The 15,342-nt window shown below is 44.8% G+C and overlaps 1 protein-coding gene across 3 annotated transcripts in view; it reads left to right on the top strand.

The window, feature by feature from the left end:
• Window positions 1-15,342, top strand: part of FYCO1 (FYVE and coiled-coil domain autophagy adaptor 1) — a 98,218-nt gene that overhangs the window by 32,033 nt on the left and 50,843 nt on the right. For all 3 annotated transcript variants that reach the window (XM_061586020.1, XM_061586021.1, XM_061586019.1), the window contains exons 9-11: window positions 99-191; window positions 11,310-11,428; window positions 12,803-12,970. In XM_061586020.1, coding sequence (XP_061442004.1) covers window positions 99-191; window positions 11,310-11,428; window positions 12,803-12,970 — 380 coding nt within the window. The remainder of the gene's footprint in view (window positions 1-98; window positions 192-11,309; window positions 11,429-12,802; window positions 12,971-15,342) is intronic.

The raw sequence follows: 15,342 nt of genomic DNA, 5'->3' as shown, positions 1-15,342 counted from the left end.
ATGAACTGTGTTAATGCTTGACAAATCGAGAATCTCTCTTTAAAAAATCAGTGATGATGAGGGTTTGTTTTTGTGGGGTTTTTTATGGATCATACCAGGCTATCAATGAAGAATGTGAAAAATTAAAGCAAGAAGTTGAAGAGCAGAGCCGGCAAGCACATGTTGCAGAAGAAGCACTCCAAGAGCTGCAGGTTGGTCCGTTATCTGATTAAAACAAGAAACTCACTGAAGCATTTGAGTCAACTCAACACCAATTTGTGTTAAGAGTCCATCGAACACAAGTAGGCTGACTGTCTTTGAGACTGACAGTGTGTTTCAGCAATGAATATATACCAACACTTAACAGATAGGGACCTGACTCTAGTAAAAGGGGGGTAGGATGAAAGTATGGCCAAGAGCCAGAGATTCACACCAGCATGTTCTGTGTTTGCTTACAGATTTTTTTTTTAAAAAAATACTCCCATGAACCCTGTTTGCAAGCTGCACAGAACTTACCATATCCTATTCCGAGGAACATTATATTGTCTGGGACTATTCTCTTTCTGGTCTATTTTATTTTGACGAATCTGCTTCTTCACGACGCCACTAACTGTTTTGATGCTGGGAACTAAATTTGTTTTGTATTCTTGAACATAGAGAGATAAGGCAGGCTGCTCTGTTTATACTGTGATGTCATCAAGCCTGGAATATTAACCCAATTGTTGCTGAAATAAGAAGTGGTTCTTCTTTATTTTTGTTTTGTTTTGTTTTCGTGGTTTTAAGAATGGCAATCAAGAAAGTGGCTGAGAATCTGGAAGTAATTATGTTTCAGAAAATAATGGATGAGATTGAGATAACGAAACAAACCCTGCGACAGGGCAGTAAGGAGCTGAAAATTGAACTGAGCAAAATGACACAGGAGCTTAAAGAAATAGGGGATCCTGTGAGAGAGGAGAATGAGATCAGAGATGAGAAAAGAAAAAATAAAGGGAAGATACAAGCCCTGGAGATTGGAACAAATGTGGAATTGGAAAAAGATCTGGAGTTTATGGATATTAGAAATAAAATCTACTGTTTGGAATTTAACGTTACCTCTGAAGAAATTAATGAAGATATTAGAGATAAAGTTATCAATGGCTTGGATAATCTTCTGGACTGGAATGACGTGATGGAGCTTGATATAGAGAAAATCTATGGAATTAACTGCAGCCATGTGACAATGGAAAAACTCTCAAGAGATGAGCCAGTGCATTTTGTAAAAAAGAACACAGATATGACTTTACAACAATATTTCAGCAACTTATTCAGAATCAATGGCAAGAAAATATTTGGGATAGAGGAAATTCCCATCAGACTGTTACTATATGACTATGGCTATGACAGCAAGATTATTATGGAATACTGATAATGGAAGATTGGACACTGAAATTACTGGACTTAACAGGACTATTCAAAGACAAAAAACAAAACAAAACAAAAATGATTAAACAAAAAAATAAAATGTTGACTTCCCATTTGTCGCAGATCAAATCAGTTGTAGGTCTACAATATATAACAATCCTGTCTCTTAAATTATATTATAAAATCACTTTCCTCCAGTAGTTATCTTAATTAATCATCAAATCTCATAAACATTACTTTATTCTTTCCACAAAAAGTCAAAGAGAGGTTTCAATTCTTTAAGAAATATATCTATCAATTTTTCTCCAAATAAACATGTCGATTAATCCATCTCGTTAATAATAATAATAATCTTATTGTCATAACCATAGTCTAAATAAACATATCGATTAATCCATCTCATCAAAATCTGTTAGGTCCAATAATTTCAATAGCCATTATTCCATTATCCATGTTAATTCCATCTTCCATCTTCAATAGTCCTGTTAAGTCCAGTAATTTCAGTGTCCAATCTTCCATTATCAGTATTCCATAATAATCTTGCTGTCATAGCCATAGTCATATAGTAAGAGTCTGATGGGAATTTCCTCTATCCCAAATATTTTCTTGCCATCAATTCTGAATAAGTTGCTGAAATATTGTTGTAAAGTCATATCTCTGTTCTTCTTTTTTACAAAATGCACTGGCTCATCTCTTGAGAGTTTTTCCATTGTCACATGGCTGCAGTTAATTCCATAGATTTCCTCTATATCAAGCTCCATCACGTCATTCCAGTCCAGAAGATTATCCAAGCCATTGATAACTTTATCTCTAATATCTTCATTAATTTCTTCAGAGATAACGTTAAATTCCAAACAGTAGATTTTATTTCTAATATCCATAAACTCCAGATCTTTTTCCAATTCCACATTTGTTCCAATCTCCAGGGCTTGTATCTTCCCTTTATTTTTTCTTTTCTCCTCTCTGATCTCATTCTCCTCTCTCACAGGATCCCCTATTTCCTTAAGCTCCTGCGTCATTTTGCTCAGTTCAATTTTCAGCTCCTTACTGCCCTGTCGCAGGGTTTGTTTCGTTATCTCAATCTCATCCATTATTTTCTGAAACATAATTACTTCCAGATTCTCAGCCACTTTCTTGATTGCCATTTTTAAAACCACGAAAACAAAACAAAACAAAACAAAAATAAAGAACCACTTCTTATTTCAGCAACAATTGGGTTAATATTCCAGGCTTGATGACATCACAGTATAAACAGAGCAGCCTGCCTTATCTCTCTATGTTCAAGAATACAAAACAAATTTAGTTCCCAGCATCAAAACAGTTAGTGGCGTCGTGAAGAAGCAGATTCGTCAAAATAAAATAGACCAAAAAGAGAATAGTCCCAGACAATATAATGTTCCTCGGAATAGAAATCCCTCTTCTGTTTATATCTTTAGAATGCACTTCCAGGACAGCTTTTTGCAATAGAAACAGAGATAAGCTGTTAATTTCGTGAATAACAGAGAAGAGTTATAGCCCACCCAGAAGTTCTTTAAAGCTGATTCATTTGACAAATCTCTTTTTGCTGCAACAATTTAAACCAAGTAAAAAAAAGAATAGAAAGAAGTGTGCTTGCCTGTTAGTCTGTTTTCTCTTTGAAGAAAAGATAAACGTATCGCATTAATCAGATAGAGCTTGTTCGGAAGTCCGTCTGGCATTCCTGGCTGGACCTTTTCTCATAAATTAATGAAATCCAGTCCTCCCAACAAAAACAGGCTTTTGAGGTTGATCTCTACGTTTCTCCCTGCCCGGGAGAAATTTCATCAGTCAAAAAAAAAATGTTCTGACTGATTTATATCTGAATAAGCTTCTTTTGAGGCGGGAGCCCGTCTCAAAAGCAGGCACAAGCGAAGTCACCCTTCCCGGAAGTGGACCTAACAGATTTTGATGAGATGGATTAATCGATATGTTTATTTGGACTATGGTTATGACAATAAGATTATTATTATTATTAACGAGATGGATTAATCGACATGTTTATTTGGAGAAAAATTGATAGATATATTTCTTAAAGAACTGAAACCTCTCTTTGACTTTTTGTGGAAAGAATAAAGTAATGTTTATGAGATTTGATGATTAATTAAGAAAACTACTGGAGGAAAGTGGTTTTATAATATAATTTAAGAGACAGGATTGTTATATATTGTAGACCTACAACTGATTTGATCTGCGACAAACGGGAAGTCAACATTTTATTTTTTTGTTTAATCATTTTTGTTTTGCTTTTTGTCTTTGAATGTTTTATGATTTTGTTTTGTATGTTTTATGAAAATTTGAATAAAAATTATTGTAAAAAAAAAAAAAGAACTTACCATATCCTCTCCTTATGAGGATAGATCACCTTGAACGCATACCGCCACCACTCCAGGGTCCACTGGATTTCCTTTTGCCCTCTTTCCATAGCGGGAGTCCAAACACTGGAGAACTAGAGATGCAAGCATGAATACAGTCATCTGGAATTTGGCTTTCCACACACAAATAATTGAGCTTTAGTTTGTGTTTTAACATTTTTATATACTTGGTCTTAGCCAAAAGGCCGAGAAGCAAGGGCTTTTTACTTTTTTAAAAAATGGTTATAGTTTTTATTGTTTTATACTGTATTTAATGTTGTGGGGGGGTTGTTTTTTGCTTTGTGAACTGCCCAGAGAACTTCTGTCATGGTGTGGCATGACAACGATAATTATGATAATACATTTCTATTACTTTGGGTTCTAGCTGTGGCCTTTGGATTCTATAGCATCACTACTTCCGCTGTTGGTGATTACTGAGTTGTGCCTACTCAGATGTTGATTTTGGCAGCCATTTTGAGGAAATAGTTACCTTTCAGAAAATCTACAAGCCTATGGTGATAACAGGGTAGACAGTAGCATAGTGGCAAATTGAGAAGTGCAGGGTCCCTTCATGTTAGTCACAGCCATAGCCATACCCCCTTCCTCCTCTTCCCTGCCACTGCCCCTGCCATTTTCCACAGGTAGCCTGCCATCAGATTGGGCTCTACTGCCATCTAGCGTCCGAAGGCAAGAATGCACTAGAGTTAAAACCTGGGCCTCGGGCCCCTCCCACTCCAGTCTTCATTCTTGCCTTTGTCCAAGGCAGGTTAATTTGGACAGAGCGTAGATAAGTCTTGTTCCTACCTTCCATTCGACCCTTTTTTACCTTTTACTTTTCCTCCCCTCGTTTGCGTTCGAAGAGTGTGCGATTTTTTCCTGTATTTATTTTGTCATTTTTACTGTTTGTATTTCGGGAATCCTGTCATTTTGGGGGGTTTTCTTTCGGGTTCCATTGCTGAGGCTCCCCTAGCAGCGGCTGCTGCTTTTCCATTGGGTGGGGTCCTGCGGCTTCGGCCTCCCCCCCTTTTTTTTATTCAGCCTCAGCGCAGGGTAGCTTGCGGCTGCAGCTCCCTCGTGGGCTCTCCGCCCGTTCCCACACCCCCAGGACAGGTGTAGCATTTTGGACACCACTTTTTGCTCGTTAGGCTGCGGCTTCCTCGTGGGCTCCCTCGTTCCCGTGCCCCAGGACAGAATTTTTTGTTTTCCTGGCCAGAAGCCTGCTGCGGTGGTTCTTTTTCCCGCCGCCTCCGATCTCGCGGCCGCCATTTTATTTAAAAAAATATATATTTTTTTTCTCAGCCCTATACGGCAGCGTCTCGTCCCGGCTGCTTCTCCAGCCCTGTTGGGGCTTCATTTAGGCTCCCCGATATCGCGGCCACCATTTTGCTGCCCTATTCGGCAGCATCTCGTCCCGGCTGCTTCTCCAGCCCTGTTGGGGCTTTATTGAGGCTTCCCGATATCGCGGCTGCCATTTTGTTTTTTCTTTTTTGAAGTTTTCTCTTCTGAGGCTCCTGTGGGTCCTGTTCATTTAGACTACCTGTAGTCAAGAGATACCACACCTTCCCCATTGTGTGTGCGTATCCCCTTATGTGCACCTCTGTTTGACGTAAGCCCCATCCTCTGGTGGCGCCTTAATTTTTCATCAGTGCACCTTGGCGGTACCGCACCTTCCCCATTGTGTGCGTGTATCTAGCCCTGGCCATGCTGCTCTTTTTATAAGCCCCCCTTTTTTTTTCCTGGCAGGGTGATTAGCAGTCTCGCACCTTCCCCATTGTGTGCATGTACTTAGCTCGTGGCCAATATTGCTTCTCGACTCCCCTCTTATACTCTGGAGTCCTGATTGCTTAGGGGGGTTATTAGTACTTTATTGGTGGGTGTACACTCCTTATTTTTGGATCCCATAGTGAACCTTGCCGCATTTCTCTTGGCACCTGACCTCCGGGCTGTATCCTGCTCTATTCTATCTCTAGCTCAGAACTGTCACTGCACCTTCCCCATTGTGTGCGTGATCCAGTCATTGAAATGGCGGATTCGAACCCAGAGATGGTTCTAACCTCAAGAGCAGGTCGTCAGAACATCGCCCCATCCCAATGCCAACCAGCTAAGCATAAGCACGCTAAAGCTTTAGCTAAGACTAAACACCTGTCTGGCCACGGGGCATCTAAGAAGGCATGCTATGTCTCACCTCCACTCCCGGAGAAATCTCACCATGCAGCGGTTCCTGCGCTTTTCCAGTCTCCTTCTGAGTCTTCAGAGGATGAGTTTGAAGGATTTCCCAGCCAAACTCCTCGCCAATCTGACATCTCCCCTACTCCTCTGACTCCACCTGTGCAGACTCACGCTCCTCCACAGGAACAGGCTCTACCCACTCCCACCCCTCCAGGGATACAGTTGACTCCAGATTTCCTGCTCCAACTACGAGACCTGCTTGGGTGCCTATCTCAACCTCAGCCTCCTCTACAACTATCTTCGCAGCCTGGAGCCTCGTGGCAGTCCAGCTCTACGAGACAACCTGGCTGCAATGATGATGCCCCGCTACCCTCACCTAATCCATATAATGTGGTCAGGGGCAGATTGGGTGTAGAGCCTTCACAGATGGATGACTACCTGAACTTCTTCCAGACCGACCCTGATGAATGGAGTGGAGAATCTGACCCAGATGAGGAGGTCTCTTATCGCCTCTTTGACCCGGCGGATTTCACGCCTCTATCGTGCAGAGTAATGGACACCCTCGGCATTCAACCAGAACAAACACAACTGGTTACCCCTCCTGTCAAGGGTGCCAGAGTTCTCAACTCCCCCAGATCAGTGCAGCACTTCATTCCCGTGCCAGACCCCATTAACAAGCTGGCCAGAGAAGAATGGGCCCGTCCTCTCCGCCCGCGCCGCTCCTCTTCCTTGGCCAACAAGCTGTATACCCTCGCCCCGGAATTCATGTCTTTCCTGAACGTCCGGGGGGTGGACCAACCTATCTCCAATCTTGTATCTCAGTCTCTCCTCCCGAAAGAGGGAGACTCACAGCTCAAGGATCCTTATGAGAGGCGGCTTGACTTTGTCTTACGAAAGAACCATGAGGCATCCGCTCATTCCATCTGGGCCTCTGCTACCACCTCCATCTTCTCACGGGCCTCCATGATGTGGCTAGATGACCTTCTAGACGATCCTAACCCGGATCCTGCCAAATTACGGAAAGGTCTCCTCAAGGTACACAAGGCGGCTGCATTTGTGGCTGACGCCACGTTAGACGCAACCCACCATGGGGCACGGGCCCTTGCAGCTGAAATTGTAGCTCGTTGAACCCTATGGCTCCAACATTGGGACGCCGATTCGACCACCAGAACCAACTTATCCTTAGCTCCATACTCGGGTTCTATGCTCTTTGGCGAGGATGCACTTAAAGCAGTCCTTGTCGACCCCAAGGACAATCATAAGCCTACCCTAGCAACAGCCAGAAGAGACGACCGCAGACCTTTTCGGCGGTTTACTCCTTACCGCCCCTTCCAGCCCTTTCGGAGAGGAAGGCCTGGTGGACGAGGACGGGATACCAGGTCTACAGATTTCCGTTCCTCCAAGGCACCCTGGCCCAGACAACGCTTCCAGTTCAGGGGCCAATACCAAGGCAGGCAAGCCCTTTCAGCCTCTTATGGCAGAGGAACCCGTCAGCGCAGGCAGTTCTGACTCCATCCCCATTGGAGGCAGACTCTCCTTCTTCTCCAGCTCCTGGCTCATTCTGACACACATCTCTTGGGTCAGGCTTATCTTCACCCAGGGATACAATATAGAACTTTGGCAGACCCCCCCAGACAGATTTTGCATCTCCCCCGTCTCCAAGGCACGCAGGACGGCTATGCAAGATGCCCTAAGACATCTGCTAGAAATAGCCACTATAGAGCCTGTACCCCCATCCCAAAGACTACAAGGCGTGTACTCCGTCCTCTTCATGGTCCCCAAATGAGATTCCTCATGGAGGGCGGTCCTAGACCTCAAGTGCCTCAACCGCTTTGTCAAGTACCGCCGCTTCAAGATGGAGTCACTGGCGTCTATTGTGGAAGCTCTACAACAAGGGTATTTCCTCGCATCCATCGACCTGAAGGACACTTACTTACACATTCCAATTTGCCCGGGTCACAGACGGTTCCTGAGATTCACACTAGGCCACCACCATTTCCAATACCGTGCCATGCCATTCGGCCTCTCCTCGGCTCCCCGAGTTTTCACCAAGGTGATGGCCACCCTGGTGGCATCTCTTCGCCTACAGGGGGTTCACATTTACGCCTATCTCAACGACCTCCTCCTCCGGGCATGCTCCCTGGACTTGGCCAACAGACAACTCCAGTTCACCCTAGACGCCCTAGACTCTCGCGGCTGGCTGATCAATGCGGAAAAGAGTCACCTGCAGCCAACCCAGCACCTCCAGCACCTAGGGGCTATACTGGACATGTCTTTAGCCATGTTTTTCCTGTCCCCAGATCGGATTGCCTCCATCACAGTCATGGCAACCTCTCTGACATATCGCTCAAGGGCAGATGTCATGCTCCTGGCGCAGTTTCTCGGGTCAATGATTTCCACAATTCACATCATCCCGTGGGCTCGACATCATTCGAGACCTCTACAATGGGCCCTCCTACCCTTTCAGGCGGATATTACCAAGTCCAACCATCGTGTGATTCCGCTGGACCCATCGTTGAAGGAATCATTCCGCTGATGGGTAACGACAACACACCTCAGCGAGGGGACACCTTTTCGGGACCCGGCCAGAGTCTTAATCACTACAGATGCCAGTCTGTCCGGCTGGGGAGCCCATTGCAACTCCACATTCGTTCAGGGCGTGTGGTCCACTCAGGACCTAAGTCACAACATAAACTCGCTGGAGCTCAGAGCTGCTCATCTAGCACTTCGGTACTTCCAGCCTCTGTTCTCTCTACAACACGTCCTCATCCGTACGGACAATGTTTGCGTGAAATCTCATATCAACAGACAGGGGGGTACCAGGTCCAGGGTTCTGCAGGAAGAGGCGACCCAAATCTTCGACAGGTCCGAGAACCATCTATTGTCGTTACGGGCAGAACATCTCAGTGGGGTTTTAAACGTGACCGCCGATTGGCTCAGCAGGCATCAGGTCAACCCGGGAGAATGGAAACTTCATACGGCAGTGTTCCATCTCCTCCAGCTCCGGTTTGGCTCCCTCTCGGTGGACCTCTTCGCTTCCAGCCACAACTGTCAGCTGCCTCGTTTTTCTCGAGGTACCTAGAGCCGACGGCGGAAGCAGTGGACGCGCTGACGACACCATGGCCAGACGGGCTCCTGTATGCCTTCCCTCCGATATCTCTCCTGGGCAGGACGTTGACGAAACTCCGACACGAGCGGACACGGATCCTCCTGATAGCACCCTACTGGCCTCGCAGACCTTGGTTCTCGGACCTTCTCTCGATGTCAGTTGTGGACCCCTGGACCCTTCCAGTCAGGCCGGATCTTCTCTCCCAAGGACCAGTTTGGCATCCAGACCCGACCTGGCTGAGCCTGACGGCCTGGCTTTTGAACGGACGCAGTTAAATACTGCCGGACTTTCTCAGGGGGTGATAGACACTATCTTAGCATCTCGACGACTGTCAACTACTCGCATTTACCAGAGTACTTGGCGTGCCTTCTCCAACTGGTGCACTTCCAAAGGCTTTCCGGCACCTCACGCCACTGTACAGCATGTTCTACAGTTCCTATACAAAGGCCTGACATTGGGACTGCGACCGAACACTCTGCGTCGCCATGCTTCCACCATCTCCTCGATCCTATCCATTTCCTCATTGGCCGCCCCCCTGGAGAATCACCCGCTCATCAAACGCTTTTTAAGAGGGGCTGCCCGCCTTTCTCCGCCTGTACGCCACCTCTTTCCTTCCTGGAACCTCTCTAAGGTCTTGCAAGCCTTACAGCGCCCTCCGTTTGAGCCTCTTGCTTCGGTACCTCTCAGACTGTTACCTTACAAAGTTCTTTTTCTCATTGCTATTACTTCTGCAAGGCGAATTTCGGAGCTACACGCCTTATCATCGGCACGTCACCTCTGCGTGTTTCATAAGGACTCAGTAATTCTGAGGGTTGACCCATCGTTCTGTCCAAAGGTCAACTCAGTATTCCACTGCGGCCAGAATATTGTACTTCCTTCATTCTGCCCAAAGCTGGTCCATCCCCTCGAAAAGGCCTGGCATTCGCTGGATGTTAGAAGAGCGCTGAAAGTTTACCTCTCTCGCACCCAAGACATCAGGCAGACAGAAGCATTATTTGTATCCTTTCACCCTAGTTCCTTGGGAAAAAAGGTTTCCAAATCCACCTTGTCCTGTTGGCTACGAGCCTGTATTTCCCTCGCATATCAGTCCCTTAATTTGCCAGTGCCGTCTAACATCATGGCGCATTCCACCAGGTCAGCTGCTGCTACGGCGGCTTTTCTAACTAATGCTCCTCTTACTGACATATGTAGGGCGGCAGTATGAGCTACCCCTAACTCCTTCGTGAAGCATTATAAGATTGATCGCTATGCTTCGGCTGACGCCTCCTTCGGGAGACGTGTCCTGCAACATGTCCGTGCTGATTTATAAATTCCGAAGAATCCCTTCCTATTAGGGGGCTGCGTTGGTACATCCCAATCTGATGGCAGGCTACCTGTGGAAAATGGTCCATTGGACTCACCTGAAGGGTGATTTTCACAGGTACACCTGCCATCACGTCCCTCCCTTGTGGGGGATTTCTGGAAAATTTTGTTCCTTTTTGTATATTTTATAGACTATAGGCTTAGTGCTCTGTCTGGTTCTCTCTAAGTTAAAACCTGTACTTTAGGTTGCAAGTTCTATGATGTTTCCTGTTCCGGTTTTCTTTCTCTGTTTTCCTTGCTGCTGGGGCCTTTGGCCTCTGGTTCTTTTCAGATATACCACTTTGGACTCGTCACAATGAAGACTGGAGTGGGAGGGGCCCGAGGCCCAGGTTTTAACTCTAGTGCATTCTTGCCTTCGGACGCTAGATGGCAGTAGAGCCCAATCTGATGGCAGGCGTACCTGTGAAAATCACCCTTCAGGTGAGTCCAATGGACCATTTCATGCTGTAGGGTTGAGAATGAGATCCTTGTTAATGACTTCTCCCACAACAACAGACATCCCTAGGAGCCAATAAGCATAAAAGAGGAGAATGTTAGCTACTGAAAGAGTCTTCTCAGCAGCTAATTCACCTCCTTTCACTCTGATTGGCTCCAGTCAGCAAAAGACAAGGAAGCATGTTAGAAGACTCTTCTCAGTGACTAACACATTCCCCTTTCATACTGATTGGCTCATATTATGCTGGAGACATAGAGACTCTGATCCCCAAAAAGACCCTTTTACTTTTAAAAGTAAAAAGTCTAAGACACCCCAAAGACCCTGAACAACTACACCCCTGAGGGTAACACTTTGAAAATACCCTGCAGTCAGATCCATGCGGAAACCCTGAATTGTCTCAGCAAATTTATTAAAGATTTTGAGTAGAAGATGAAATGCTTTCTGTATACCTCTGTTATTTACCATTTTTGTATCATTTTACTAGGCTGTGAAAAGAGATCTGTGCACAGAACTGGATCTTGCCATGGATCAGGTGACTGAGTACAAAGCAGCCCAGCAAAAAAAAGATGAGGAGGTGACACAGCTTAAAGAAGACCTAAAACGGTTGGAAGTTTGTTTACATTGTTATTTTTATGTAAACATGTATTTGTTTGCCTCTGGGCCAATCATTGCCATTCAGAGGGTCCCATTTGGCCCCTGAGGCCACTTTATCTAAACGAAGCCCAATCAACCATCAGCTGATGTCAGTTGATGGGTGGGAGGACAGGGTGTACTCCTGAACTGGCTGTGATATCCTGTTCTCAGCAAGGAACAAGATTGCACAGTCAAGGCAGCAAAATGTAATCCCTACTCACCAGCTGAGTGGGGACTGAAGCCCTGTGCAAAAGCACACTTTGAATCAACTCATGTACACCAGCTACTTTTGCAAAGACTTTAAGACAGCTCCTGCACTCCCATTTGCTCAATTGGGGACCTAAAGAGTGACTTAGGCTTTCAAAACCCTCTTTCAAGTCTTCCTGTGCTTTCCTTTTAAGTCTCCAACTTGGAAGAGGCTTTTGCAAATCTCTCCTTAACTCCCCTTTTAAGTCCCCAATCCCAGGGACTTAAAAGGAAAGCACAGGGATACTTGGAAAAGGCTTTTGCGAGTCTCTCCCCTTTCCCTTTAACTCTCCGATTTTGGAGACTTAAAAGTGAAACACAAGGGTTTTTAACAGGTGTGTCATAATGACATCATGTGATTGACAGGTGAGCAGCCCCTGATAAAGATCTCACCCACGGAGCCAAAAAAGTTCCCTACCCATGATTTATTTATTTATTTAAATCTCTTAAAGACAGCTGGTATAGTGGCTAAGAGACTGTGGTACGAATCAGTTTAAATCTCTTTGCTCTGAATTCACTCTGTGGCCGTGGGGAAGCCACTCTTGCTTATCCTCAGTCCCACCATAATCAATATGGGGATAATAATGCTGACGTACCTTACAGCAGTGGTGGGCAACCTCCAGCCCATGGGCCTAATTAGATCTGCGAGGCACCCCATTTGGCCCAACTGGCCATTTTGGCTAAGCCACACCCACCTGTCCTACACCTGATGTCATAGTGCTTTGAAGCCCCAACTGTCAGCTGATTGTCAGGGCTCCAAAGCACAGCACAGGGCTGTTTGGAAGCACCAACAATCAGCTGATTGTCTGTGTTTGAGGGGATCACGGCACAGCAGAAACCCTGACAATCAGCTGGATTCAGCTGTACAAAATAAACTAATATAGATATTTTTTTCCAGATGACAAAAAAAAGGCTAGTTTTTTGTTTTTGTTTTTTAAAAAGTGCCATGATTGTCATGATGTATTATGTGCTTGACAATGAAAAACTAGAAGCAGTGTTGTGGTATAGCTGTGCTGTGTGGAAAAGACTTAATAGTACTAATTGAGATAATGCTGAAGTCAAAAAGGCTTGAAGAGAATTTATTGTGTTTTTAAATAGGGCTCAAAAGGATGTCAGCAAAGCAAATGAGCAAATTCAGGACTACTGCAAGAAACTCAGCAAGATGAACGCAGACCAAGAAAGCAATGAGAGGAAGTTACTGGCTGAACTAGATGACTTAATGCGAACAAAGCACTTTCTTGAAGAACGGCTAATAGAACTTCTCAGGTTGGTAGCTTTATTTTTATTTTTAAATATTTTCTATGGTTGGAAAGTGTCTTTTGATCTCTGGTGCTTCCTATTGTGGAATTAAATATAAATTTATAGTGTAAGCCTAAGCAAGTGGAAATAAGTCCTAGCAAGTATTGTTTAGGATATTTGCAGCCCTCATAATCTTTTTGTGGAACACTAGAAGGGTTAGACTTTCCAGGCCCTTACCTAAATGCAACCCTTCAACAACCACTCTGAGAAATGCTATTCAGGAATGGTGTTTACCTCCTTGGACCAATTTCCTAACCGCTCCATGTCCCACTGTGAAGAGGCCAGTCATTACTTACTGGATCACAGCGGTACCCAGCAGGGCAAGAGACAATGTTTGTGAGGAATGCCTCACTGCCCCAGAGCGGTTAAATGAACATACAGACAAGAATTGGTCAACCTTTAGAAAGGCCAGAGTTTAAAGGCCAGTCTAATATATTATTTAGTCATGTGTTTTTTTCGAAAAAGAAACTCAAAGCGACGTACAATATTAAAAACAGATATGAAAACAATAAAATTAAAACATCCTAAAACACACCTGAAATACATAAAAACAAGGCCGAGCTCTTCCCCATCTGACTAAAACAATCAGAAAATTAAATTTCAAAGGTCTGGGTGAATAAATATGTTTTTGCCTGGAGCCTAAAAACAGACAATGATGGCATCTTCAGGGCTTATCCAAACGGAGTGGGATAATCCACCGTTTTCATATCCGGTTTGTCAGCTGATAGTTCTCACTTTTTGCCTTTTTGTTCACTGTTTCCCAATGAAAAAAAAATGTCCCAATGAAATTCCCGATTTCAAACAGCAAATCGCATTTTTGCCGGTATTGGAAGGAGCGGATTTAACCCGCAAAAATGCGTGACACTGCGTGACGTCATTTGGACGACCGAAAAATAATAAGCACACTTAGCGCGTGTCACACATTTTGCAGTCGTCTGGATGAGCCCTCAGATGACATTTTCCAGATGGCATTCGTCAGAATACGGTCTGCTTTCTCCCATGGCCATTGCTAGACATTAGGCAGATGCTGAAAAAAATCAGAAGTAGTGCTGCACCTGCTGAATTGGTGCTTGAGCCGTTGGTGCGCAGGAGGCATTTTGCAGAACAGCAATTCTGGCGGCTCAGTATGGAGTATTTTGATTTAGAATAACGACTAAAGCATCATGTGGTTCCATTACAGACGTGGGATACTGTGCAGCAGGGGCTTACCTCTCTCTTTTCAAATGATGGTGAATTTCTTGCATGGAGGAAGCTCCGCATTCACACTGATGCGCTGTAGACTTTTAGTTCAGCCACTGTCTCTTGTCCAGGGATCCGCTGCAGGCAGAGGACACTCCCACACTTTCAATTGTCCCGTTCATTCCAATCGAAGGAAGAAGATATGTGCACTCATTTCTTTCTTATTCCCCCATTAATATCAGCAGTGAAATTAATGCAAGCAGGGAAAATAAACATACGTTACCTACCATTGTGCAAGCTATTATTCAGATTTTCCCAACAAAATCCAATGACAATCACCTCCCCAAAGCTACTGTTTGCATTTCAAGGGAAGCCTCCCTTAGCATCAGTGGGTGCTTGCCTTGAAATGCAAATAGCAACATTGGAGAAGTGGTTTTCATTCGGACTGTGGCAAGAAAGGCAAGTAAAATGTCCCCCCCAAACCCCCCGCATGGTCTTAAGGCCATTCAGGCTTCTGCATGGCTACACAAAACAGTACAAGTTAATTGCATGTGTGCAATCCTTAATATTTAAGGGATACGCTTAAGACTAATACTTTTCAGAAACTGATACCTTTTTTATTCTTGTATTTGATGCAAAAATGTGGATAATTGCACAATGGTAGCTGATTTATGTTTTATGTATTAGGGAGCGATATCTAGTATACACCAATTAAACAGCACAACATGACCTCTGGCGTTTTTTGGGAGAGGGGGAAAGGCCCATAACTCAGTAGCAGAGACTCTGATTTGCATGCAGAAGGTTCCTGGTTCAATCCCCAGCATCTCCATATAAGGGCTGGGAATGGCCCCTGCCTGAAATCCTGCCTGTCGGTGTAGACAATACTGAGGTAGATGGACCAATGGTCTCAGTTAGTATAAGGCAGCTTCTTATGTTTTGTCTTAAATAAGGGAAGGGCTGTAGTTCAGGGGTACAGCATCTGCCTCACATGCAAAAGGTCCCAGCTAGAGAGTGAGGCCCTAGTGTAGAAGTGGAGATCAGCATCTGACCAGTGGGGCAGATCCTAAGCTCCCCCGTTTCCACAGGCCACTTTCACAGGAGGCTGGGGCCACCCACCTGTCAGTCACCCAGGTGTCACCATGACATCAGGTAAGTCAACT

This window comes from Rhineura floridana, chromosome 10, assembly GCF_030035675.1.
Source record: "Rhineura floridana isolate rRhiFlo1 chromosome 10, rRhiFlo1.hap2, whole genome shotgun sequence".
In the NCBI taxonomy this organism is placed as follows: domain Eukaryota; kingdom Metazoa; phylum Chordata; class Lepidosauria; order Squamata; family Rhineuridae; genus Rhineura; species Rhineura floridana.
Note: the sequence above shows the minus strand (reverse complement) of the source record. Positions and strands in the feature narration are given on the sequence as shown.